The 27,483-nt window shown below is 48.7% G+C and overlaps 1 protein-coding gene across 15 annotated transcripts in view; it reads left to right on the forward strand.

The window, feature by feature from the left end:
* The window catches only part of MBP (myelin basic protein), a 139,482-nt gene that overhangs the window by 81,667 nt on the left and 30,332 nt on the right, over positions 1–27,483 (forward strand). For 13 of the 15 annotated variants that reach the window (XM_070514483.1, XM_070514486.1, XM_070514493.1 and 10 more), the window contains 2 exons: positions 17,507–17,943; positions 25,104–25,181. In XM_070514483.1, the coding sequence (XP_070370584.1) occupies positions 17,507–17,943; positions 25,104–25,181 (515 nt within the window). The remainder of the gene's footprint in view (positions 1–17,506; positions 17,944–25,103; positions 25,182–27,483) is intronic. The other 2 variants (XM_070514491.1, XM_070514490.1) reach the window with 1 other exon arrangement.

Below are 27,483 nucleotides of genomic sequence, written 5' to 3' on the forward strand. Positions count from 1 at the left end.
CAATCAGCTTTCCTGTGTTCTGCATCCCTTCTCGCTCGACTCTGGGTCCATGTGGAAAGCTTGCGGACAAACTAATACCCCTCTCATCCCAACGCCAGGCAATCATGCAGTCCATTACAATGCACAGAATATCCAAGGAGATTAAAAGTGCGGTCCCTAATAAACCACTACCTAAGGATTTCATGCCCTACATTTGGACATTTGTAGAGATTCAGACCAAGAGGGACTTCGCAGCCGCCTCCAGCCCTGCTGTGAGTGATGCTGGCCCAAGGTGATCACAGCTGCCCAAGGCAGTGACCCCAACCTGGTACCCAGGGAGCCTACTGCAGCATCCAACAGGTTCCATTGTGCAGCTGCGTTCTTGAGATACTCAGGAACCCCTACCCAAGACTTGTAGGAAATGACGCCAAATTGCCTCTGTGATAAAAATTTTAAAATGTTACAGTGAAATTCAAGGGGATCAATTTTTCTTCAGTTTTGGAGAACTTGATAATACACACACCTACATATGACTATATGTATGAACTTGTTTTCATGACATGGAAATGTTGACTTTCTACTTATGATAATTTCCTTATGAAATTATCATTTTATTCAAGGTTCATGCAACAAAACATAAAGATAGGTTATTATAAGTGCCCATTGTGATTGTTAGAATTTTCATAAGTAAATCTTTAATAGTATCTCCCTCCACTAGATAAGTAGGTAGAGAATATTTTCAATGTCTTCAGTCGGATAACCTAAAAATTTAAATTGTGTCTGATTATATGATCATGATAAATTGTCTTGAAATCATTTACAAAAAGAAAATATACAAACCAAGAAAACCTTATATTAATATGCACTTTACTGAAACCATATATATCTAGAAATAGTTAAAGCAGCAGATAAATTAAAGACAGTTTACTTGAAACCATTATTATAAATGGTATCTTGGAATGTCTTCTTTATTCCTATTTACCTAATTGTTACATCACCTCTTCTTAATCTGAAAAATCAAGTTTTATTGCCTGCGTTATTTGAAAGTATTTCACCGAATATCTCTTAACCTGAAGAGTTTTCAAGTTATTTTTATCCTTAAAAAAATAACTGTAGCTAACACGAGCTGGTACCGGGCTGGCACTGTGTGGGCACTTCCTCGGTGCTGGAGCACAGCTCTGAAAAGCAGACATTGTGTAAGAGCCCCATCTCCACTGCCAGACATTTGACACCATTGTTCCTGCAGCGTGAAGGGACAGAAAGTGCTGCAGTACACATCCACAACTGTCCCCAAGAAAAGATCTAAAAATAACTCTCTCCTTTACTAAAACGCCCAATAGTAAGGGTATCGATTATTTTTTGTGTTGTACCCCATGGATTATTCCTGTCCTGTAAAAGAGAGTAAATATAAAAGGCTACCGTTTCTGACTAGTGCCTCCAGGTAACAAATGATGAAAGTGTTCTCTGAATACTTACAAAATAGCATAAATGTTTTTAGGAGTGTGATAGTTAAACTTGATACTATGTTTTGGCGTAGAGAAGGGATGCCAATCAAAATGAGTTACACCGTGGACTCTCACTCCCTCTTCATTTGGTGACAGCAAATGCCACAGCAAAGCAATCTGACGCCGAGCTTCAGATCTTTCCAGAAGACTGAGGGCACGGTTCCTAGAACATGTGCCTTTGGTTGAGAGGATAAGAAGGCATACCACTTTCTGCACACCTGCCTCCCTGTCCTTTCTTTCATTTGGAACAATTGTGGGTAAATGTTGGATATTCATGCATTCAACAAGCAAAAATTCCAGAAAGGTCATAGAAAGTGATAGTCATTTACATTTTATTGTGAACCAGCTCCAGTTTGTCTTTATAGTGAAAAGCTCCAGGTTTGACTTTTTATAGTGCTGTGATTGCTAGAAATTTCATATCCTCTTACTGGTTTCAAATAGATAATGTAAGGTCTGTTGCACTAATCTCTTTGGTTTTCTGCAAGCCTTCGATTGGTATTTCTTCCAAAATAAGCAATCTTAAATCATCTTGATTATGTAGCAAACAAACTTCAGAATAGAAAGGGAATAAAAAAGAAGGATAATATGAGAAAATTCTAGCATTTGTTTCTTAAAGATGTACAGGAGATATGTGAAAGGTGGTGTAGATACATATTCATCTTTGTAACTGGGGTTTTATCATTTATATGTGATTTCATAGAAATAAATAAGTTGCTCAATGATCAGAGCAATTGATCTGTTCTAAGGACAGTGAAAGCAAGTGCGAGAACAGTTTGTACAAATGCAGACAAACCATGCGAGCATTGCATTCTCTTAACTCAGACCTTCTGTTTATGAGAGTGTCACACCGAAGACCCTTATTCTCGTGACAGTAAGGGTGCTGCAGATCCACCTCCGAGTTTCCTTCTGGTCCTTTCCCCTCTAGCTTCTCAGTGATAAATAATCACTAATCCTTTTCTTCCTTCCCTCTATTTCTTCACAGCCCCTGCCCGATTTAAGCATTTCTTTGTCTAAGAAGCAGCTTTCATCGATCCCCAGTCCAGTTGGATTAGGTCATGCCGTTTACTTTATTTACTTGCCCTTCTGAGTTTGGGTTATTGTCCTGCATCCCTGGGTCCCTGTGGAGGTTCTTGAGTGGCCCTGGGGTACGTGTTAAATATAAACTATCCCAGAGGGCTGACTTCCTTTTGGCAAGCATATACATTCATCTTTTTGTTTTAAAATAATTGTCGTCAATTTCATTCATGAAATTAAAAACAAATACATTTTTGAAGACCGCCTTACATGTCAAGCCACAAAGCTTCAACAGTGCAAATAATATCTTACCATAGCTTCTTGCACTCTGGGTGCAAAAAAGGAGTTAAGTAAATTCTTGCACTCTAAGCTCACAAAAATCAGACCTCTCCTGAGGGTGTGTTGCATTAACTATCGGTTCTGTGTCCTCTGAAGGCTGCACTGACTAATTACTCCTGTTCTTAGAGCTTAAAATTACATTAGAGATCACAGAGGTCAACAAACTTTTCCTGTAAAAGGGAAGATAGTAAATAGTTTAGGCTTTGCAGACTGTACAGTCTCTGTCATGCTTACTCAGCTCTGCCTTTGGAGCGTGGAAGCAGCCATAGAGAATTTGTCAGCAAATGAGCATGGCTGTGTTCCAAACAAATTTTATTTATGGACACTGAAATTTGAATTTCAGATACTTTCCGTATGTCATGAAATACTATTTTCTTCTCTTTTAATTATTTAAGAAGACAAAAAAACATTCTTAGCTTGCAGGCTGTGCAAAAACAAGAAATGAGCCAGATTTGGTTGCAGGCATAGTTTCCTGACACCTTTTGCATCATTGATGATGCGAATGCCCTGCCAACCAGTGAAATCGTGTTGATTTCTGTTCAGTACAGAATATAAAGGGAAGACTCTGCCTATAAGCCATCATAAAATTTCTTGTACTTTAAAAATGTTACATGAAAAGCTAACAGCAGCACACGTCATATGAGTTCACTAATGAATAATTCCTTCATTAAGCAAGTAATATATATATGTGTGTGTGCATGTGTGTGTCCGTCATACGTGAACACATGCTCACATACACACATATATTTGCATCCAGGCATAGCAACTACTCCATGCCAAGCCCTGGGGAGGTGCTGGGAGTGGTGGGGAGAGTAGAACAGACATAGTCACAGACCTAGGAGCTTTCGTTTGTCCAATTCCCAGGACCAGTGATGGATGGTAGGAAAAAATGCACAACATGGTACCAGAAAGCTTAGGTCTACGTCTCTACTCCCTGCGTGCTGTGGATGTGCCTCTGAGCCTGACTCCCTCATAAGTAGAATTGGGTCCGTGGTGTGTGCTCTTTGTGCATCGTGAGACCAAGTATGAAGATGCAACAGAAAGTTCTTCGTCAGCTTCAACTCCCCAGTCGTGTCCTTTCTTGGAGTGGCTGCCTCTCTTGTGCTTCTCAGTTCTTATTTCAGAACGTGCCCCTAGGTTCTGTTATTTGCTAACATGTTTCTTTTCCTTTCGACTGAGTTAGTGTTCCCAGTTCCTTTAATCTAAGATTTCAGGCACAAACTCTTAATTTCTATGCAGCTAAGGTGCAGATTTGATTAATCCTTCATATAGTGACGCCTTGGGTGATTCACTGAACTGCCTTATAACGAGTCATAACCGAGTTGACCTATGGACCCCCGGTGCCAACTGAAGCCGTTATTTACAAGAACTGTTTTTAACACGGACTTTGCGTGCTGTCTCAGTGGAGGATGATACCCATTACCTTATGACTCCCTACTAGGACTTTGAGTTAGCATAGGAATAACCTGCAAATGCAGCAGTGTGGTTTATTTCAAAAGCATGTATTTCCGTATAATTGGTTGACATGCCCCGACTCAGGGGCCAGTGTGGAGGCCTGTCACCCCCCATCTCTGTGTATGGTCACTCCCCATCTGTCACCAGTGCCTCTTCTCACTGAGCATCCCCTCAGTTACTATGGAAGCCCACGGGACTGATAACCAACTTAGTTTGAGGACAAGGACAGAATGAGTAAGAATTTGGCATCTGAGAAAGCAAAAGAAGCCTGGACACAGATTTAGGAAAGCATTTCACAGACTGTGCTCATTAGAACCTATTCTTAGGGTGTTGATAAGTATCCAGTGAAGATATACGTCCGTGGCAGATAAATTTGGAGATGCTGTATCCTAGACTGTGCATGGTAAAGCCTCTGAAATGTCCTAAAATACAGAAATATTCCCCAATGATTTAACCACAGAGCAGTATTTTTTGAAGGGCAGCTTTAACATCATGAAGTACAACGTGCAGTGTTTTAGGAAACAATTGGGGAAAAGCTGATAGGCCTGAAAATGTGATGTCCTGGGGTCCTGGGAGCAAGTGGCGGAGAAGAGGAGCTAAAGTGCCCAGGAGCCCACGCTGGAGATGGAGGGGGAGCGGCCAGAAGACCTGAAGCAGACCAGCCCGTGGCCACAGAGGGGTCTTCTTCAAAGGCTTCGGGGGCAGTGAGGGGTGTAGGATGCCGACGAAGCGAGTCCCTTGGACGTGACTGTCATTAGAGGAGACTTCCAATTGTGTCTCACTGTTGTCATTGTCTCAGCATTGCCAGTGAAGGGGGTCAGATTGCAGGGACTGACCACCATGAATAAGGGGTGAGGATGTTGAGATGGCAAGTCCCGAGTATTCTTAGAACTGTGAGTAGGGGGTGAGATTGCCAAGGCACTCTGTTCGCTCCCTGTGGCTGCCGTAACACGTTAACGCAAACTGGGTTCTGATGTCACTGGGGTTCTGATGTCACTGGTGTTCTGATGTCACTGGATTCTGATGTCACTGGGGTTCTCAGGTTCACTGTGGTGGAGGATAACCAGAGTTTCATTCTGTGAAAGCCATTCCCTCCATGAAGATGATGAATCAGGAAACATACAAAGACCCTGGACGAATCAGGAAGACCATGGGGAAGATGACCACGACAACTGCCACTCTATGGCCCTGAAGCCTGGTGACGCTTCTGAAAACTCCTTCTGTCTGGGCTTCCTGCACCACCCCCTCACCCTGCCCGGAGACTTCTGTGTAATTGATCTGGGGGCCAGGGGATTGAGAGGCTGTGAAAGCGCCCCAATTACTGTCATGTGCAGCCAAGCCTGAGTCACTGTTAACGCTCCCCGTGGGCTTCCTTCATCTCGAAGACACTCACGGAGTACACGCTACACGCTGGAGCAGTGGTTCTCAAACCTGAGGTGCTCCGCGATCAGACTTCCCTGAGGGCCTGTTAACACCCAGACCACTGGGCTCACCCCAAAGTTTCTAGTCAGTGTGTTGTCACCACACATTCAACATCTTAAAGCAAAACCCATCTATGAGCTTCTGGTTCTGTGGGTCGGAAGTCCAGGCGGGCTCAATGGGGTTCTCCGCTCAGGGTCACAGGGGCTGACATCAATCTGTCAGCCGGGCCAGCACTCAGCTGGAGGCTTGGGGAAATCCACTTCCAGGCTCATGTGGGCTGCTGGCAGAATTCGGGTCTGTGTAGCCATAGGGGTGGGGTCCCTGTTTCCTTGCTGGCTGTCAGCCAGGTCACTCTCAGTGACTAGAGACCGCTCTCTGCACCCTGCACACCGTCCTTCCATCTCTACAGCCAACAAGGTACTTCCCATCCTTCTCGTGCTCGGATGAACGTCTCTCTGACCCCCGCTTCTGCTACCAGCTGGAGAAAACTCCCTGCCTTCAAAAGGCTCCCCTGGTTGAATTAACCATCCCCAGGGATCTCCCTCTTGCCACATGACATAGCAAAATCACAAGGGAGACCTCGTCATATTCACAGTTTCCACACTCTCAGAGAGAGGGGATTAGACAAGGGTGAGGATTATCGGGGGCCATTCTTAGAATTCTGTTTACACAAGGCACAAAGTGAATATTACATGGATAGGTGGAAGGACGGATGGACGGAGGGGTGGGTGGGTGGATGCATGGTCAGATGGATGGAAGATATATAGGATCTTACTCCTGTGAGCGGAGTATTCCCAGCCTATTTTTATAAATATAATGATAGCAACAGTGACGAAAACCATCACTGAGTGTTCTCTGTGCACCAGTGCCGAGAACACTTATTAAGCACACCTCAGTGCTCGTCAGAACAATGCCGCGAGGGCGCTCCTACTGTTAACTCAGTTTTGCAGATGAGGCACCCAAGGCTTAAAGACTAAATGGCTTGCTCAGGGTCACATAGTAGGGGTAGAACCAAGAATCAAGTCAGCTGGGTTCAACTCCAGCAGAACTTCGGTCTTGCAGTCCAAACTCAGTTTCATTCCACCAGCACTCACTGAGCGCCCACTGTGTAAAACGGACCGAGAGGTAGGAATACCATTTTTTAACTTATTTACTCCCCACTGTCAAGCACTTCACAGTGGAATCCACGATTCCCTTTCCCGGGGGAAGTCTTGCAGCGTCTCTGGGTCTGTTCATTGTCGGTACAAAGTTACTGTGAGCATCGCCCAAGGTTGCACACGGAACAGAACCTCTGTGAATCCTGGGCGTTTTTTTCAATCTCGTTATCTTTACACCAACTGTGTTTGGGAAGCTGGGCATGTGGTCCATCATCGCCTTTGTGCGATGGATAAATCAGGCGCAGACTCCCAGTGGAGCGCCCAGCCCCACCCTACCCGATGCTCGCTGTCCCATGACCCATCCCTGCCGTGGGAGGGTTCAAGGGTCAGCTATTTCGAGCACATAAACACTATATGTTCTGCGTACACAAAGGAGACATTCGTGTGAGATGGGTGGGTTGATAAGATTCGTTTGTGGAAAAGTTTTACAGCAATCTCCACGGGGAGCCTGGCGGGTGGCCACGTGCCTCTCATAGATGCGGAATTTCTGCCATAGCACATCCACGGGCCACACCATGAGCCTTTTTGTTTGCTTCGCCCTCCCTGGTGACCCCAAGCAGAGCATGCCAGGGACAGAAGTATTCCACAAACAAGGAGGGTCCTCTTCGGCCCTGGCCTACACTGGCAAATTCCACGGCTCCGCGGGCCCAGGGCTACCACGGGCTCCTCTGCAGAGAGTGGCCGGCATGGCCGGGTGGAAGCCATGCAGGTACCCCCAGAGCCCCTCCTTCTCATATGGGCTGATGGCCAAAGCACAGCTGTGGGCTGTTAGCGTGCAGCCCCCTTACCTTTGCCCACTCTGGACAGCATGAATGTCTCCATCATTTTAGCCTGAGGTTCTGCCACGGCACTAAGCTTTGCCGCCTGGACTGTGGCAGGTGGATGTAAGGCTGTCCCCTCCAGGATGGGGGCCCCACCTGTCTTCATTTGCCAGACAGGAGTTGAGAGCTTGCGCAGAACCTGGGTTCCCACGTACAATTGTCCCTGGTGCCGAGGCTGCAGGCCTGCTCTCTGCGGCCAATGCCTGGCTCTTCTGCAGAGGCTGAATCACAGAGGCACCGAATCCGTGTTTAATCAGAGCCCAGCAGAGCCACACACTTGGCAGCCCGTGTGGTGCCTCCAGCCCCCACCAAGTGGACGGGGCTGCTGGTCCACGAGCAGAACTGGTGCCTTGCTCTCCTCTGCAGCTTCTCCTGTCAAATGGGAGGAGACGTTCTTCTATCAGCCAACGTATGTCAGCACCTCACTTACAGAAGAGTGACCTGGACATTTTGTTCAGACGGTAAATGACCAATTTCATGCCATCGACAAAAATGAGAATCTGGCCAGGCCTCAGGTCTAAACAAATGTAACGATCTGCCTCCTTTTTCTTTCACTTTCCTGAAATCTCTCCTGGGGGGGAATTGAAGCATGCTCCTGCAGAAGGAAGCTGATGTTCTGATGTCACTGATGGGCGGGCTGGGGGGATGGGCACAGGAGGCGCTGAAGGGGCAGGAAAGGGGCAGAGGGCAGGCAGGCATGTTTGTAGGCTCAAGAGAATTATGTGCTTTAAGGCAAAAGTCCTGTGACAGCAGATCTTAACCATCTTCCCACCAACAGAAGCCAGTGAGAATCAGGATTTAGAAAGATCACCTGAGGAAAGTGATAGTCTGTTTCAGTTTAGAGTTCTGAGTTTTTGTGTGGTTTTTCCTGGGCTGTAGGAAACAGCATCTCCTCAGTTTTTTGGAAATAGAATCTCTTCCACACTGGGCTGAAATATTGGATGCCTTTCTTTAGCTTGCTACAACCATCTCCACATCTCTTAAGACAGACACATCTTGACTATAAGGAATGGGGGGTGACTTCAGATTCCCTCTCGTCTTCCGATACCGGGTCACCCACCCTGAAGGGCTGGAATGTGGGTGTGCATGGTCTTACTTTGCTGTGTCCACTTGTCCCAGTAAGAGAGGGCCCAAAGTAGGGTCCATTGTGGAAATCTAGATGGCACAATGGCTTTGATAGTCTTGATAATCTTTAATATACCATTCCATCTTAAAGATATGGGAGAAAAGTATAAGCTAAAAAAGCATGAGTTTAAAAACACCAAATTGAAGACCAAATAATTAAAGATTTCCTCCATTTCATGCATTCCACAGTGACAGTTTCTTTCATCTATTCCAGGCTGCTGCTTCAAGTAGGAAACTAAGGCTTAATCTGAACAATTAGGAAAGATAGCCCATTTCGGTGCCTTTGGATGCGTGGATTTACTTTTGGATAATACTTTCTGAAGGGGCTGTCGGCTAGGAAACCAGATTTCGAATCGCTTTAGGAAAAAACCTTTCAGTGTAGCCGGACAACGGGGCATACGGCTTCTGTGACTCCCGCCGTTGTGTTTAGATGGAAGTCACCCCAGTGTTCAGCGCCCGCATCCCCCTCTCTGCATCGATGCCTCTCCAGCCGGGAAGAGCTTTGTCCATGCAGGGTCCCTGTGTTCCCAGTGTCCTTCCAGTAATTTGTGCCGTATGCACAACAGTAGGGTTGCCAAAAGTGGAGACTCGACCTTTGTTGAGACACCAGCGAGCCCGCTAACCGTTCATGAGCTCTGTCTGTTGCCTGAGCTGCTGGAATGCTGGTTGCTGGTTGCTTGTGTGTTACCTTTAGGAATCCCAGCGTTTCCATAGACAGTCGTCTGTACTCCAGGCTCTAAGAAAGATACGCAGGAAGCGATGTGGGTTGGGCTCCTGTGGGGCCTCTGAGCTTGTGTCTGGGTACACTGCATACATGAGACCCACTGGGAGGAAGTGGTGTGGACGGTAAGCTGGGAACCCCTGTCTTTGAGCCAGGGAACATCCTAGTTCCTGGTGAAAAGTCCCCGTGATGGAGCGCAGATCTATCAAATCAGTTCAGCTGTGACTTTGGGGGTTTTTGTTGTTTTCTTTTTGGTAATTTTATAGGAACTTAAAGTACTCGAAACAACTAAAATTGTTTTCTGGTCTGTAAACCTAACTAGATCTGCCCCCCCAAAACAATTGTTGTAAAATCAAGATAGAAATGTGGGTGAAACCAGTGCATCTGATCCCTCAAAATGAATAAACAAATTTTATTTTTTGTCGAAATATCTGGTGGATGAGTGGTTGGTGGCAAAATGAGAACTGTGAGTTCAAAGGAGAGGCGATGCAGTCTGCAGGGTTTGGAATCTTTGCAGAGGGCAGAAGGTTCCATCCAAATTTCAGGTCTGTTGGAGCCCTGGGGCTTCCTAATGTTTCCCAACCCTGCCCCCACCAGGAGATCACTAGCTGGGATGGACATCATGGGAGGGAGGTGTGGACAGATGCACCTGCTTCATGGGAGGGTCCGAAAGTGACCTCAGTGTGTCCCACAGCCCTTTATCCCGAGATGGTGCCTCTCTCATTCTCCTGTTCTTCTGACACATACATCATCCTTTTCCTTCAGTGAAATTCTGGGCTAGTACCTTGTGGTTACATGTCATCTCTGGATGTCTTACCTGGCAAAATACTGTCTTCTTGAAGTCCTGAGGTGGCAATATGAACACTCATTGTCCTTACCCCTAATTTTTACCATTTTCTTGGTCCGTGAAGTCTGAGAACCCCCTAAGATGGGAATGATGCGTATAAATGTAATAAACCAACAATGATGATTCTTGGTGGGCTAAGCCTCTACTGCACATTTTTGAAGTTTATGGTTGGGAAAACCTCTAATTAGCTGAGTGGTGATCATTTTTCATTGTTTCCAGCCTCATTAAAGATCTGATCAGCCATGAATATGAAATTTTATTGAACTTTCCTAATGAACTTAGAGTTGGATGATCCATTAGGTCCAATGTTTCGATCTCTACTCCTGGGAAAAAACATACATACTTGTGGTGAAAAGAAGGACACTCACTTACATCTTGGCAATGGAAATTTTTTATTTTGTGCTTAAATTTAATAGGGTGACTTGCATTCACAGAGATGATCTCTGTATTAAGTTTTGTTCTGGTTTGGTGAGCAATATGGTCGTGCTCTGAATAAGTAGTTTCTATTCATGATGACCTGGAAACCTCTGGCATTTAGAGAAAGGTGCAAACCCAGCAGAGCAAGCAGTGAGCCGAGTTCAGGCTGACCTCGCTCCTGGAGACAGGTGCTGTGTGCTGGGTCCCACGCGGTAGACTGCCGCCTCTCAGGTCATCCCAGAGGTGTGAGTGCGCGAGTTCAAGCCCCACTGGTGGCAGCAAGGGCTGTCACTGAGGAGGAGGCAGGCGGCAGCCTTCCAACAAGGGGCATTCACGGCACACAGCAGGATCAAGGGTGGAAACACCCAGCCCTGCGCAGCAAGCAGCCCCACACACCGCGGTGGCCTCTGGACCGCTCCTGTCTTTGAAACGAAACTTGCCTTGTAAATACTGAGCACTGTTAGCGTAGGGGAGTAGGACGTGGCCCTGAGTGCCTGCAGTGCTGGCGTTAAAGGGTGTGTCTCAGCTGTTCGGAGAATGGGTAACTCATGGCCCACTCTGCCCCGGCCTATTAAAAAAGAGGCAGGCTAGGGGCACCATCCTAGGCATTCTGATTTATTGGGTCTGGGGTACGCCTAGGCATTTGTATTTTTTCTCATGTGTATACACACACACACACACACACACACACACGCAGAGGCAGTTTTGATGAAATTTATTCATGGAATAGAATTTCCGTGGATGCAATGAAATAGACCATGTAAGATATATGCTCTAGGTAAAAAAATATATATGGTAATATTTAAATATAGGACAATATTCACTTCCTCATCACAATTTTATTTGAGATGATCTTGTATGAATGTTTGATGTGCGTCATTTTCTGGTTATAGCAAGATGATGGCTAAGTGGCAGTTTCTAAACAATCACAGAGTTATTGCACTCTGAGCTTCTAAATTGTTACAGGGTGACACTTCAACTGTCAGAGTGGCAATGTAATTTTCAGACTTCCTGAACTCAGCCTTTTTTGTTGTTTAGCAGTCATTAATATATTACGCCAACGACAGCCGACGTTGCAAATTGTGAGTAGCCAGTTATGCGTGGGGGTGAGCAGGGGGACATGAGGGCGTGCAGTGACGCAGCCACCTCCCATGCCTGCAGAGCACCCGGGCGCCCACTGGGTGCCTCCAGGTCTCTGTTGCTTGCAGGTGGGGACCCTAGCTGTGCTCTTAGCTCAGGACAGGTGGCTTTCTGGAGAGTCCCTCCATCTCTCCTGGTCAGTCCCTCTCTGTTACACAGCTGTGATCCAGCAATGTTTTACCCTCACACATCGGCAGTTAAATATTAACCTGAGAGGCAAAATCTAGTTGTGGTTAAAGCCAGTTGGGGCTGGAGAAGGCCCGGTGAGCGGCGTCCAGCACTGGGGAAATAGTCTGCAGTTTGCAGAACATAGAGGCAGCTTTGGGCCTGGAATTAACGTGAATTCCTCCATCAAACTTTTCTGTGTCTCAGTTTCCTCATATGAATAAAACGGCTCATAAAACCACCTGCTTCCTAGGGTCGTTGATAAGGCATATGAAATGCCCAGTGGGCAGCCAGCAAAGACTTTTCCTTTCCAGAGGGCTCTGTGGACAGCTGCCTTTGTGGGAGGACCGGCACTGGCGGAAAACTCAGCATGCCACCAAAACGTGGCGTGTGTTGCCGAAAGGGGCCTTACGGTGTTTGAGACAAGAATGTAGCTGCACCTTCCCGTTTCGTAGCTACACACACACCGACAGGCAGCTTGGCTCAGCGGCCTGCGAGGCCTTCAACCAGCTACACGGCTGAGCTCCCTCCAGGGTCCTTCTCGGTTACGCCCTGCAGACCTCCAGCCCTCGTTGGCCCTGCCCCTGGACACTGCTGTCCACAGCTTTGCAACAGTGGTAGTCTCTCTGCCGTCCGCATGGTCTAGTTTACTCCACATGGGCCTCAGGGCACAAGTGGATGAAATGTCCGGTCAGGTCAGTGCCTCTCAACAGTCCGTGTTCAGTCTGAGCAAGCAGCCCCGGTGTCTGAACTCGGATTCGGAGATCACGGAAGAACAGAGTAGGAAGGCTAAACTCTTCATTCTGGTCCCTGAGAGCCACTGACTGGTTAAATCCAGAATATTACAAAACCACTGCATAGCCAGAGAGAATTAGATTAGACAACTGAAATTCGTTTCTAAGCCCAAGCTCCTTAGACCGTGAGTGTGAGCCTTTTAGGATTGAAGGGAAATTCTCGCTTAAAAGTAAACATATAAAATCCATTTAACAGCTACAATGCCAGTAGCTAAGTTCTAGCAAAGACGAGTGTGGGATTTGGTTTCTGTTTTTTCCTTTTGGATTCACGGCCCGGTACACAGCAGCACTTCTGTGACCACACGGCCAGCCCGGCAGAGCACCTCCCAGGGACCCGGCGCTGTGCGGTCCCCACCTTAGAGACAGCATCGCCCAGCCGGAGAGAACAGACAAGCAAAGAGGGGACAATTCAGAGAAAACGGAGGCGGTCGCTCTGTGGTGCCGACCACTCTAGAACCTTCGTCCACGGCAGCAGAAGCGTGGTCCAGCTGCCCAGAGCGGGCCTCCTGGGGAGGGTTAGGAGGAGGACAGGGAGGCAGGCCACGGCAGCCTTGTCAAGATGGCAGAGGCCCAAGGACACGGAGGGGGGCACAGGTGCCGGGGTGTGTCGTGGAGCAAAGGGAAGAGTGGGCGGACAGGCTTGTCCTGGGCGCGTGAGAGAGGGGTCGCTGAGGGCCTGAATTAGGTGCCTTGTACTGGGACCTTTCGCAGTTCGCTCTGGCCACTGCGTGTCCCGTGGAATCCCATGAGAGGGCGAGGAGATGGTTAGTGGTGATGATGTAGCAAACACCAGGACAAGGTGGCAGAAGAAAAGGGAGGAGGTGGTTGGAGGCATCTCATGCGAAGTCATCCAAAGGAAGGAGCTGCAGGACTCAGGACACCCGGCTGCCGGGGATGAAGTCAGTGGGGAGCACAGGGATAAATGGTGCCATGGGGACCTTCGGCTGGAGCCTCCCTCGGGCCCAGACAGCTGTGAGTGTCTATAAATAGGAAACACCGTCCCCCAACATCACCATCCCGCTTGGTGCATGTCTCTGTGCTCCAGAGCCCACTCTCGAGTGAGTGACACCTCCTCTCTTTCTCAGAGATGCTCCGGAAGGTCAGTCTGTGATTTGAACATCACCACCTTCAAAGGGCCGGGACATTCCCCACACCAGTGTTCTGGGGCTCCTTCTAGCAATAGATTGAGGTGGGGTTCTTTTTAAAGCAGGTTTCTTTCCAATTCCTGTAGAATTTGAACAATAATAGAGTCTATTGTAAGGGCCTGTTCTGGTAGAATGAGATCCACGCTCACAAACTGCGCACTGCATGCTCCGCTCCACAGTTATAGTCTGAACGAGAACTCGGCATTGGGCTTGAGTTTGACTAAAGCTGATATTAATTGACAAATTAAGACTGCGCTTGTCCCCACCAAAAATGCCACACATCCACAGACCCGACTTCTCCCCGTACTCCTTACGTGCTGGGAGAAGCTCCTCTCGGGACACAGATGCCCTCTGTGCCTCACAAATAACTGTATTCAGGGACACAAAGCCCAACTGTTGTGAAAATATTAGTATTCAGATGCGCCTGTGTTTTGTTAATGCATTTAATCATGTACAATGTGGCCATTGCTTTCCTTTCACATTTGCGTTAATTTATATTAGCCACAGAATATAAAGCACAACTAGAAAATCAGACTATTTCTCTTGCAACCTATATGTTAGCATTGCATTCCTGCAAAAATCCACAGCCCTATGCTGCCCCGGTGCTCTTCATGTTGCTTTTTTATACTGCTACGATGCAGAGGCATTTAATAGATACGTTAGAAATATCAGGTTCAAATGTGGCTGAATTAGTCAGTGGTCATATAAGATGCTCCCTATTCTAAGTGACAGATTTCTAAGGCAGGTAGCATGGCTGGCACCAGGCACAGCTGAACACGTGATGACACTGCGCACTGTCTCAGGAGCGTGAATGAGGGCAAACCTTTATGCTGTCTGTTGGGAGTAAGTTACTCTGCTTTGGAAAGGCAGGTCAGTATATTGACTGCGTGATGAGTGTCATTCATGCGACAGCCTTTTGACTCCTATGATTTTGTTGAAAGAGCGTAGAATCATTTGCCTTTTGTTATTTATGTATTTGTGGAAGTGTGTGTTGTAGAGATTCAAAATTCCACAAATACATATAACAAAAGGAAAACAACCCCGCCTCACCTCTGTGTGCAATCAGCCCTCAGATCAGTCACCTTCCGGCAGCCCCCAGGGCACGACCCTGGCCCCATTTCTCCCGTGGACGGCAGCCCCTCCCACCTGTGTTCCCCTGCTCCTATGCTGGCCTACAGACCAAGCCATCTGCCACCTTGAAGTCCAATCCTGCCTTGAAGTTCCCTTGGTGGTCTCTGGTTGCTCTTCAGAGAAAAGGCCAGTTCCTTGCCTCAAAGCCCTGCTCACTCCGGCCCCACACCCTGAGCACCTTCTCCACCTCACCTTTTCCCTCCACCATCCTCCAGCTCGCATTCTCCCCTCCACCATCTTCCACCTCTCCTTCTCCCTCCACCATCCTCCACCTCGCCTCTGCCCTCCACCATCCTCCACCTCGCCTTCTCCCACCACCATCCTCCACCTCGCCTTCTCCCACCACCATCCTCCACCTCGCCTTCTCCCACCACCATCCTCCACCTCGCCTTCTCCCACCACCATCCTCCACCTCGCCTTCTCCCCTCCACCATCCTCCACCTCTCCTTCTCCCACCACCATCTTCCACCTCGCCTTCTCCCACCACCATCCTCCACCTCGCTTCTCCCCTCCACCATCCTCCCACTCACCTGCTCCCTCTCACCTCAGGCCTTGCACCAGCTTCCTCAGGCTCCCCGCCTTTCTGCCTCTCCCATGTGAACACACCAACTTTCTTCCTGCCCAGGCCTCCTGTTGGGTGTCCTTCCCTCTGCAGAAGCACCCCAGCCCCCCAAGTCCTCACATGGCCGCTCTCTCATTTCAACCCAATGTTTCCTCGAGGGGCCTTCCTAACCCCCCTTACCTGTTCTGTTTTCTTTTGTGTCATTACTTGATATGAAATTACGCATTGTGTACATCGTGGCCATCCCGCAAGTTACCATGAACTAGGAGACTTAAATCAGCAGGAGTTTCTTCTCTCACACTCTGGGGGCTGGAGGTCTGGCATAAAGGTGTCGGCAGGGCCGTGCTCTCCCTGGGCTCCGTGGAGGGTCTGTTCCATGTCTCCTACCTCTTGGTGTTCCTGGCAACTCTTGGTGTCCTTTGTCTTCTAGACACATCCCTCCAGTCCTTGCTTCCGTCGTCACATGACCTCTTCCCTGAGTATCCGTGTCCTAATCCTCCCCTTCTTCTAAGGACACCAGTCATAGGGTCAGGCCCACCCTACTCCAGTACAACTTCATCATAACTTGGCTGTACCTACAAAAGAGTTTATTTCCAAATATGGTCACATTCATAGGTACAGGGGTTAGGACGTGGACATGCCATTTTAGGGGACAGTATTCAACTCGTAACATTCATTTTCACCTATGTTCATGAGACATGGACCACACCTCGTCCATCTAGAACAATACGTCACACTGTTAAGTACTCAGTAAGTAATGGGTGGATGGCGAGTGGGTGAATGGTTAGGTAGATGGATGGATGGGTGGATGGATGGGTGGATAGATGGATGGGTGGCTGGATGGGTGGGTGGATGGGTGGCTATACAGATGAATGGATGGATGGATGCTGTTGGATAAATGTCAGTGAACAGGTTGGTTAGATGGATGGATGGGATTATAGGAAGCTGGGAGTAAACCCACATTTTCCAGAGATAAATAATAAAGTTTGGAGAGGAGACTAACTAAATGATGTTCATTTAAACCCAACATGTAACTTGAAAGCAAAATGAATGTATTGCCATTCTTGAGAGAAATGCTTTATTTTTTGTAAAAAGCTATGAGATGGTGGTATATTTATGAAATATCCCATTCCTACTTCAAATTTTCTAATTGTAGCTGCTTACAGGGGAGAAGCCAAATCAAAATGTCCTGAATAAGCAGTTCTCCAATGCAAGAGGCCTCTTGTGGAATCTGGAAACTAAAGAATTCTAAATGCCCCATTTCTTTAAGGCATGATTTGCAAAAAGAGGTGGGAAGTTCCATTTTTACCAAGAATACTAAAAATACCTTTCGTCAAATAAATGCTCCCAAAAGGTTTAGCTTGTTCACCAGAGGCTCTTTAGATGATAAGTGCCCCAAGAAGTGCCAGCAGTCCTGGATTCTCCAGAGGCAGTAACGGCAGCTCCCAGGGGGACATGCTGATGCGTGTGCTGTGCTGGCTCAGCAGGCCACTTGAGCAGGAAGCCCTGGCTGCTTTCTCTGGGGTGCCAAATCTCGAGTAACTGAGGCAGTTCCCAGGGCCTCTGAAACACAGAGCTGCAACTAGGCTGCGCAGTCCAGGTTGGTTTCTGCCAAAGGCGGTCTGGAGCTGCCATGTAGCTTTACGGCACTGCGCACATTCTGTGGATTTTGCAGGAGACAACCAGTCCTCTAGCCCTGGAAGAAAGCAGCATTGTCCCGCGCTCTGCTTTGCACAGCCCGTATTCATATCTCACTGTTGTTTGCAGGAGAGGCAGATGTGGACCAGAACAATGGGACCCCCTCTCAGGACACAGCGGTGACAGACTCCAAGCGCACAGCGGACCCAAAGAATGCCTGGCAGGATGCCAACCCAGCTGACCCAGGGGGCCGCCCCCACTTGATCCGCCTCTTTTCCCGAGATGCCCCGGGGAGGGAGGACAACACCTTCAAAGACAGGCCCTCGGAGTCAGACGAGCTTCAGACCATCCAAGAGGACAGTGCAGCTGCTCCCGAGGGCCTAGATGTGATGGCGTCACAGAAGAGACCCTCCCAGAGGCACGGATCAAAGTACCTGGCCTCAGCAAGCACCATGGATCACGCCAGGCATGGCTTCCTCCCGAGGCACAGAGACACGGGCATCCTCGACTCCTTGGGGCGCTTCTTTGGCGGTGACAGGGGTGTGCCCAAGCGGGGCTCAGGCAAGGTGAGCGCTGAGGAGTAGAGGAGCACCCAAAGGTGTGCCCGCTTTAATGTAAATGGAAAAGGAAGGAAAATCAACAGGTGAACTAAGCCTTTAGAGGAGGTGCTGGCGCAGCCTCTTAGCTGTCTAGGGTGTTGTCCTTGCCAGAAATGCTTGCGGGCCGTGGGAGGGGTCCTGGGTTGCTGCTTAGAATATTTCCACTTAACCCACCCTGTTTCTCCTCCTCACAAGGGATGGCAGTCAGGATGTGGCTCAGGAATGCAAGAGCGTTCTGAATCTGCATCTCAAGGGTGCTGTGGGTACAGGCTTTGCAGAAAGAGCACTGTCTTCTCGGGTCTTTTCTGTCTTATGTTTGGGGGCTTTATGGCTGATTTTCCTTCTGCTGCCCACGCTTTTGGGTTCAACATTGGGTTATGCTAGTTTTTTCTCGGACTCAGTGCTGCTAGCTTCACGTCGCTTTGCAACCGGAAGGCGACTGAGAACTTCTGAACAAACTCGAAACTTCAGTTCGCCTTGAGCGAAGTGTCTGTTTTGTCTGAGTTGTTAGAGGCAGAGGGTAGAGGGCCAACGAGTGTGTCTGTGAATGAAAACTGTATTGTTTGTTATTCCATTAATTTGAATGTAGAATCCGTGAAGTTTCATTATTTAAATGTTCTGTAGCTAAAAATATATCACAAGAAAAATCGCTCCTATTGTGGTCCCGTTTCTGACAGTGGCTTCTGGAGTCGATGGTGAATCGGGCATCTGTGGCTGATGTTTCATTAAAGAGCCAGAGCCCATGTGACATTCCCATAGCAAATACATGGCATGTCACGTGACTTCTTAGAGTGCTGGATAGCTGGGTAATTTTGGAAGGAGAGCGGTTTTTCAAAACAGCCCCCGGTTTACTGGGTGTGCTCACGAAACACGTAAGACGCAGCTGTTCTTCCAGCTGCATACTGGGCTTATTGGGAAAGGCCTCCGGGAGTGTAAGAGGCTTTGGGGTCAAGTGTGGAGCAGAGGGCCCGCATCATGTGAGACAACATCACAAAACTCTGGGACAACCTGGAATTAAGGATATTTACAGTTTGCTTTGGTCTCTAACAATAATTCTTAAAATTAGTGAAGATCATGAAATTGTTGAAGATAAACAGAAATGTCGGGTTTGCCTTTTGTGGGGGTGTCCGCGCACTGAGGCTTCAGGCGCTGGCAATGGCTCCAGCATCTGCTCCGAGTTGAGGTCCCTCCTGTGACAGTTGTCAGGACTTTTGTGAATAACACACAATACATATTAAGCGATCATGGAATTCATTGCCTGGTTGGTTCCTTGTGTTTGCGTTTGTAGAGATTTTATCTTATTTTGGGGCTGTCTTCCCTCACCCTGAAATGTCGGGCTTCGGACCTGTTTCTAATGCTAATTTCAATCTGAGGGGCTTTTTCAAACACAGCTGTCAAACCACACCGGCCTCAGGCCACCTAATGGAGGCTTGCTATTATGCTAAGCACCCCACCTGCACGCAGTGTCTCCAGTTTTGAAACCTTAAACTATTCTGCTTAACTCAAGGAGCAGGACAAATAGAATTAAACTGGGCAGAAAAGATTGACTAGCTGGATAGCATATGTTATAAAACAAGCTTCATTTTGGTGGTAATGGTTTAAGCTGAAATAAAATTGTGGAAGCATTTATATCAGTCTTTGTGGCTTTATCTCAGAATGGATATATGTACATAGACACATATGTGTTTTTCTTCCTTGATATAGAATTACAAACTTTGTTGCTGTAAGTCTCCTAGACTCTTCAATATTTTCAAAGAAAAGATTCTGGTCTGAGAAGTAGCCATCCACTTTACAAAATAGTGCTGCTAGATTATTAAAGATCCAGAGAAATGAAAACATTTTCACAGGCTTTTGAAAAATAAAAACAATGTTTAAGTAGTTGTTTTAGAATTTTGGAAGCATCGATTCTGTTCGCTACTGAATGTTGAATAAAGAAGATTTAAAAATCAACAGCCTTGCCCTTTGATGCCCAAGAAATGGAGGAGAGTTTGCGTGTGTAGCGATGCAGTTGGTCATCACACAGGCCAGAGACACATTCCTGCCCAGGGGCTTTGCTGCGAGATGCAGCCGGATTACTGGCAGTATTTGTTCAGCCCGCCTGTTGTTCTGTGGATTCTCTGTTTGATTTAAACACTAGGATGTGAGCTTAACATACTCTCCGCCCAGTGACACACCCGCCACGGCCCTAGAAGTCTGGGGTGCTTATTGGTGTGCGCTGCTGAGGGGTTATTTGTTGTTTTTTGTTTTTACTTTTGTTTTGCTCTGTTTGTAAATCAAGAGAGCCCATTTTATGTGCTAGAAAGGTCCTTGGGTTGAAGCTTGAGAAAAGAAGAGACGCGCAGGCCTGCTTGCTCTCCACAGAAGCCCAGCTCACAATTTCCCTTTCTGGCCATCGTCTAAGGGAGTGGGATGAGAAAGGTGCCCTCAGGCCCACGGTACAGCGGCTCGCATTAGCATGTGTTCAGGGGAAGCATTTACTCTGCTCACCTGTCTGGCAGGTTTTTCCTGGGTGGAATCCTGCAAGGCTGCCAGGAGCCGTGGCTCCTGGAACAGCGGCCGTGGGTCCCTGCGCCCAGCTGCCCCTCCCTCCCCTGAGAGTGGGGCCTGGGCCCTGGGAGGAGCCGCCACCCCCAGTCCCTGGAATGCCCGACCTCGCCACCCTTGGGGTGGCTGGGGAGTTGACCTTCAGGGAAAGTGCCTCGTGAATTGCTTGAGGAGCCCTATTCTTCTGAGAGCTGCAGATGAAAAGCGCATTCACGGAAACACGCTCCTTTGTTGCGAGAGGAAAGAAAGAAGGCCTGTGTGGCTGCCTTTAAGGAAGGGGTTTTTCGATTCCCTGGAATGTGGGGCCTTGTGAGGAATGGGCAGGCATTTAGGACGAAGATTAAAGTGCATTTGGTCCCTTGACAAAGGGTGGCTCTCCTAGGCTGCCATCCTTCCCCTCCACTCCTGGCCAGACCGCCAGCCAGCTCCACCCCGTGTAGAGCTGGTGCCCACGGCGCCTCAGGCCTGACCAGCCAAAGCCTTGAAACATTAGCTTCGGAAACGCTTCTCACTCCTTTTTATCTCGAAGAAGTAAGGTTTAACAAAATAACTAAGCTGGACACAGTGATGTAAGACCTGGGCACTTCCCAAGTAAGAGAGCGATGAGAACATACCAACTTCACATTTTTCCTTATCGGTGTACTTGTAAAGAGTTTTTTAAAGCTAGTTTCTGTACTGATGATTTTACTGATTTTTCTCTATTTACTTTACATTCAAAGCTCCGTTTATAACCTGCCAGTCTCAGCATTCCGTTAGTCCGCATTCAGTATTCCTCGAGGCCTCCCATTTGGACTGTACGGGACAGGAACCCGTTCTGTCATTTAACGCTGTGGGATGTGATCAGTCTTGTAAATTAATCATGAGGTTCTGTTCCCTGATTTTTTTTCATTGCATTTTAATTTCATTTAACACGTTTTAATGCTACAGTAACTTAATTCTTCATTGTTAACATGATACCCTAATTTTGTAGACATATTCTGTAATCCTACAGGGAGTGTAACATCTGGAGATGATGTGAAGGACACAGTAGGAAGTGAGTGGGGGCTCCACTCCATGTGGGTGTGCAGCCCAAAGTCAGTGGCCAGCGGAACTGCACTCACTCGTTTGTGCTATGAGTGCGTTCACTCACGGGAATGCCTCAGTGCACCCAGAGCCAGACTCTCCAAGGATGTCTCCATGGCAACGACCCTGCCACTCAGTGCATCATTTTGCCAAGAGATCTGGCCAGAGAAAATCTAGATGTGGTGGGTGTATTTGTTTCTGCACCCAAACAAAAACTTGTTGAAATTTTCCTATAGGAATTCATTTTGAAGGATCATTACCCTGATCAATTATTGACCAGTGATTTCCCCGGCTCAGCTACCAGCCAGTCCCTGTGTCCTCCTCTTGCCTCCAGAGCCTCAGTTGTCCACTGTTATTTAAAGAGGCGGTGGTTGAATTGGAGTGTTCTGTGCCTGTGTGGGTGGGGATTTGGCTGCGTCCTCTGTGTGAGGGATACATTGTAAATTATGTTGATGTATTTAATGGTGATTGCCTTCTGGTGATTGTATTCCACTTTGATTTTGTGATAAACTTTCGCTATATATATGTTTCTTCCTTTTTGTGCATTTATTAAACATTTTAACAGACCGAGGATGGTGTACTAATTGCATGTGCATTTTTTAAGTTGTCTTTTCTGGTGTCCATCCCTTACTAAGTACGTTTGTTACTGGCATTTTCGGGGCCTCCTGATGGACCAACCAGCAGGTGAGTCTGAGGGCTGAGCGCCGGCCATTCCTGCACCCGGAGGTCAGTTTCTCGCTCGTTGCTTTTACACACACAGACATTTCGTTCTTTGCTCTCCACTGACAGCTCGGTCCCGGTCTCTCCATTATGTCTGTTCTAGTTTTGATGCTTCTCTCAAAGCGCCGTCCTGCAAGTCTTTGGGGAAGCGTGTCTGGGACACAGTGTGCTCAACAGCGTTTACAGGACGGTTGAGCGCACAGAGACCGGCCCCTCCTGCGGTCCCTGGGAGGGTGCGTGTGAAGGGTGTCAGAGAAACCCTCGAGAATTGGAAGGTCAAGGTGGGCTGGCTCTTCTTAAGAATGCCAGTGCGTGTATAAGATGAAGGGTAAGCTGGGGTCACTGATAAACTAGGCATAAAAGCAGAGCTATGCAATTCACTTTGATCTGTCTTCCATTCATCTGTGTAACACATCTTCCCAGCACACCCTCGGACTAACTCCTCTGCTCTTCAACTCATTTCCATTTTACGGCGTTTCTTTCCATCGCCATTGATTTCCCTTTTGGTAAAAGGATCAGCCATTTGGTAACAGGCAATTCTGATGGGTTGATGAAGAGCTTAGTTCAACATCCGAGAAAAACATCTTCGTTAGGGAGAGAACCACTCGCCAGAGCTCGCGTAAAGCCCACTAAGGAATTGACTTAATCTATGAGAACTGAGAAATCTCTCATCAAACTCTGGTCTAATGTGTTCTCTTAGCATTTTCCATTATGTCTGTCACCACATTCTTAAATGCTCTGAGATCATCCTTCTTCATAAAAAATAGTCAAAAGGGAGAATAAAACTAAAGAAAAACGAACTCTTCCGAGGGAGCCCCACACACGATTTCTATAAGAGGCTCTTCCTGCCTCTGTCTCCCCAGCTCTTGTTGGGGCACAGCCCTCCTATTGCGTTGCTCATGTTCCCGCTTCTTCTACTGAAGAAACTCTACTTTTCTGATCAGGCTGAGCATGTGTCCACATGAGGTGTGGAGCATCCCTCTGCCGCTCACACCGTGGGAGGAAAGCTTGTCGTCCCTCTCCCGGCCCCTGCTGGGAGGGCAGGCTGCCCACGAGGGCAGGGAGACCTTGTGCTGCTGTAAGCCAGTTGGTTCCCCGGGGGCCAGCCCCTGTCTCAGTGCTGCGGGCTCCCTCTGCGCCAGCCCCTGTCTGCCGCACACCAGGAAGTCCAGGTGTGACAAGAGAGGGGGCTTCACACCGGCCCCCCAGAGCTGCCTGCAGATGTCTCAGAGAGATGATCCTCTTCATTAAGGAGCGACATTGCCTCAAATCGAAGGAAAATAAATTAGAAAATTCTTTGCCTTTTGACCACATATATAAGGTGGACTTGCCCATACTCTCCCTGAGAGGGCGTCCCTCCCTGTGGGGACAACCAGGCTTTATCAAAGGGAGACCACCACAGGCTCACCCCCTGAGATGTACTGTAAAATAAGTACTCAGTTGTCTTACCCTGTTAAGTACCCACGACCAGGAAGTAAAGTCACCAGCACTTCCCGCTGGTGTGGAAATCGCCTCTGTGCAGAGAATGGATCATGAGTCAGTCGTATAGCGAAGCCCACACTCACCACAGAATTGCCTCCCGACCCCTGGTCTGTTCACGTTACAATTATGTTTCTATAATGCAATAACAGTTTTCTGTGTCATAACGACTGTTTATTTCCGTGTATAACAAGCTGTTACCCTGTTTTTTTAAAAATCCATTTCATCTGTAGCCAATGCAAGACATCTCTTGAAACTTACTGCGTTGATTTTGTCTCTTGACCACTATAAAGCTTTGTCTCTCTCTATCTCTCTTCCTCTCTCTCTCTCTCTGTCTCCTTCTCTGTCTCTCTCGCTTCCTCTCTTGCGCCGTTTTGCTATGGAAGGTCAAAAGAGAGGAACTTTCTGCAGCCTGTTTACCTTGGTGCTGTAATAATATTCTCTCAACCACGCTGCTCACAGTGGGTTGATAAGGCAGGTGCTGTCTTATAGCTAATAGAATAGGGAAAACACTAAATTAGGAACAATCCTATTTAGGAAAATTTATAACAAGAGAGAGAAGGTTAGTGCATAGCTCACGTCAAGGAATATTAAGTTCCTGTTAATATTAAACTCCTGAACCTCACCAGCAGCAAGGAAGAATGTGACAAAGTGTAACTTCCAGTGGTTGCTGACGATTTTGAGCACTCTGGTGCCCTTAAAATGAGGTCCTCATGCTCCAGAAAAAAACCTGAAAACGCCCACAGTGAGAGCCACGCTCACCTCCGGAGCAGGAGCATTTCCACTTGTGAATCCAGTACAGAAGCTGGCACAGTGGCTGCAAAAGAAAAAAATAAAGCTCCACAAATAAAACTGAGTGTGAAATGGATCTATTCCGTGACAGACTTCAAAGAGCCCTCGGCTCCTCCCATCAGCCGGGAGAGGCTTTCTTTACTGCTCAGAAACCTTGCGTCTGGTGCCTGCTACAATTTTAAGAAAATCTGGTCACGTAATTAGGTACAGGGCTCCAGAACAGATTCTAAAGGAAAGAATTTTTCCTAAACCCTTCCTCTTGTTCCTTTTCTTCTGACGTCCATCCGTCTGTCCTAGGGGCTCATGCCGCCATCTTCTCCTTCCCAGTGTCCCTAACCCCTGGCCTCTCACTGGTCCATCACCCACCTGTCTTCACACGCCCCTCAACCTCTAATCTTCATCCTCCACTTCCCCCTCCTCGCCGCCTGGGGTCCTGCCAAGCCAGGTCAGGACAGGACATTGCTGGAGGACTTGGGGCTCTGCCAGCGTGCCGTGTGGACTCAAATGGCCACTCTGTGTCCCTCTGGCAGGTACCCTGGCTCAAGCAGAGCAGGAGCCCTCTGCCCTCTCATGCCCACAGCCGGCCTGGGCTGTGCAACATGTACAAGGTAAGACGCCGCCCTGGCCGCTCCTCCTCAGGGTCACACTGCGAGCATGGTTGCCTGCCATCCTCGGTCAACACAGGTGGTGTCCGGGGCACGGTCCCGGCCAAGGGGCATTTGTAGGTCATGTTTGGGAAAGCGAGTGGGGCAGCTCTAAGGGAAAGCAAACAAAGGAAAATGTGCGAAGACAGAAAAACCCTCAAGAGGGATGCCAGGGAGCTGCCTTTGATTCCTGACCCCATGCGGGAGCCCACGTGGAAGAGCCGGGAAGGGCCGGCTGCGGGGTCGGGGCAGTGACAAGCCCACGCGAGCCTGCTGGGCCACAGGCAGTGGGCAGCTCTGGCCTTGGAGAGGTGGCCTGTGACCGTGGCCTTGACCTGCCTGTGTTCGTCTCTTCTTTGAAAACCAGTGCCTAACAGATAGTGTGTGCTCACTAAACACTAGTTGAATTAAACTCTTAGATGACGTGCCCTTGGAAGGTTCGGCCGTGACTCACGTCCTCCCCTGAGCTCAGCCGAGCCTCCCTTGGGATGGAGGACAGGCGCTGTGATCTGTCCTCCATTTCCCAGGCAGAGGCTGCTTCCTAGTGCTGGGGACCTCCAGGCGACTGTGCAGAGGGCAGGGGGGACCCAGGAAAGGAAGGACCCCAGAGGAGTCCCTAAGTCCCCCGGGAGTCACACCGCTGCTCACGCCTGGCGGGCGGCCGCCACGCGAGCCGGTCTGTGGGTCTGTGCTTCCAGATCAGGGCACGCTCTGGGCCTGGGCGCCTGGCTTCTGGAACCTGGGAAAATGCAAAGGGTTGAAAGCACATACTTGAACATGGAAATAGTGAGAGCGTCGCTCTGACACGTTCGACTGAGTCCTGAGGTTTGGGGGTGGGTGGGGCCTGAAGAATTGTGACGGTGCGCAGCTGGCTTCAGGAGAAGGGCTTGTCCCCGAAGCTGCAGTAGCCTGACTCTCCATCCTGGAGAGCCTCAGCGGGGTGGGGGACGCTGCTCCGAGAGCCTACATTTCTCCTGAGTCGTGTCCAGCTGGAGTCACCGTGCTTGCTTTTTGAAGAGCTCTCTTGGCGGCTCTTTTTTTAAAGCAAACACCTCCACCCCAGGAAGTTAGGGAGGGCCCCTGACGGCCTGGGAGGCGCATTTCCCTGGGACACTCAGGCCCGGTTGGGACTCCAGCCGCAGTGAAGCCAGCCGGAAGCATCGGTGCCCTCCCGGGAGGGGCCCCTGCGGTCCCCAGGCTGTGAGAGGCGGTGCTGGGCCTGAAGGCACACTGTCATCCTGCAACAGCCAGTGCTCTGTGTGTGCGAGGGGACAACAAAGGATGGGCAAAGTTGCCGACTTTTGAAGCCCCAAAAGGTGGCCACTTGCTCCCTTCATCCTGAAGCCACTGGCCGCCCGCCTACCCTATTCTCTCCACCAGAGACACATTGCCATGAGAAAGCAGACCCGCTCCACGGAGAGGCGGAGACCTTGCCAGGAATCCCCGGACCCAAAGCAGAGTGGGAGGGGCTTTGGTGTTCAGGTGATAATAAGAAATTTTCAACAGAATGTTCCATTTTTCTCTGTTAAAAAATCTTTTGGTGAAGGAAAAGGAGCACCCCTGTCCCCCACATCTTCATCCCAGACTGACTTTTGTGCATACGTTTGAAAATCTGGCCAAAAATAACAAGTATTCTGCACAATGCCATCTGTGTGGCCGCCCGAGATTGGACCTCCAGTGGACGCATCGTGGGTACACAGGACACACTGTGGTTTCCAATAACAGGCTCTTTGCGTTTACATTGGTTCAGTTATGGACACCCCATTCCGCTCCAGCTAGGATGTGGACCTGCCTGCCGCAACATACACTGGGAGAATGTTAAAACACGTAAAGAAGCACCAGACGGCCGTGTGCCTGTACGTGCATGGTATCTGTGTGTCCGCTGACTGAAGGGAAATCGAAGACAGGCGTGAGGTGAAACCACAGGCAAAGTTGCTACACAGACGCACGCCGACGGGCTCCCCAAAATTGTTACCGATGGCAAAGAGCTCTTCAAGGACCATATTCCAAACATGGAGGCCTCTCAGTAGGCCCCCTGGACAGGGCGCAGCCGTGCCTGATGCTTCCGGGAGGCGATGCTGCACTGGCTGAGCACAGAGCGGGCAGGGGCGCTCCCTCCGGGACAGGGCATCTCCAGGCCGCACGGCCACGCGTTCCCATTCTGAGTGCGAGGAGAAGCCAGGGGCGTCTCTCTCCTCTCTGAGAAAGAGCTTTTGATTATTTTGAGTATCTTCCTCCAGCACTTTGGGATTCTTTATAATTTCAA

The sequence above is a fragment of the Equus asinus genome, chromosome 7, assembly GCF_041296235.1.
Source record: "Equus asinus isolate D_3611 breed Donkey chromosome 7, EquAss-T2T_v2, whole genome shotgun sequence".
Taxonomy (NCBI): Eukaryota; Metazoa; Chordata; class Mammalia; order Perissodactyla; family Equidae; genus Equus; species Equus asinus.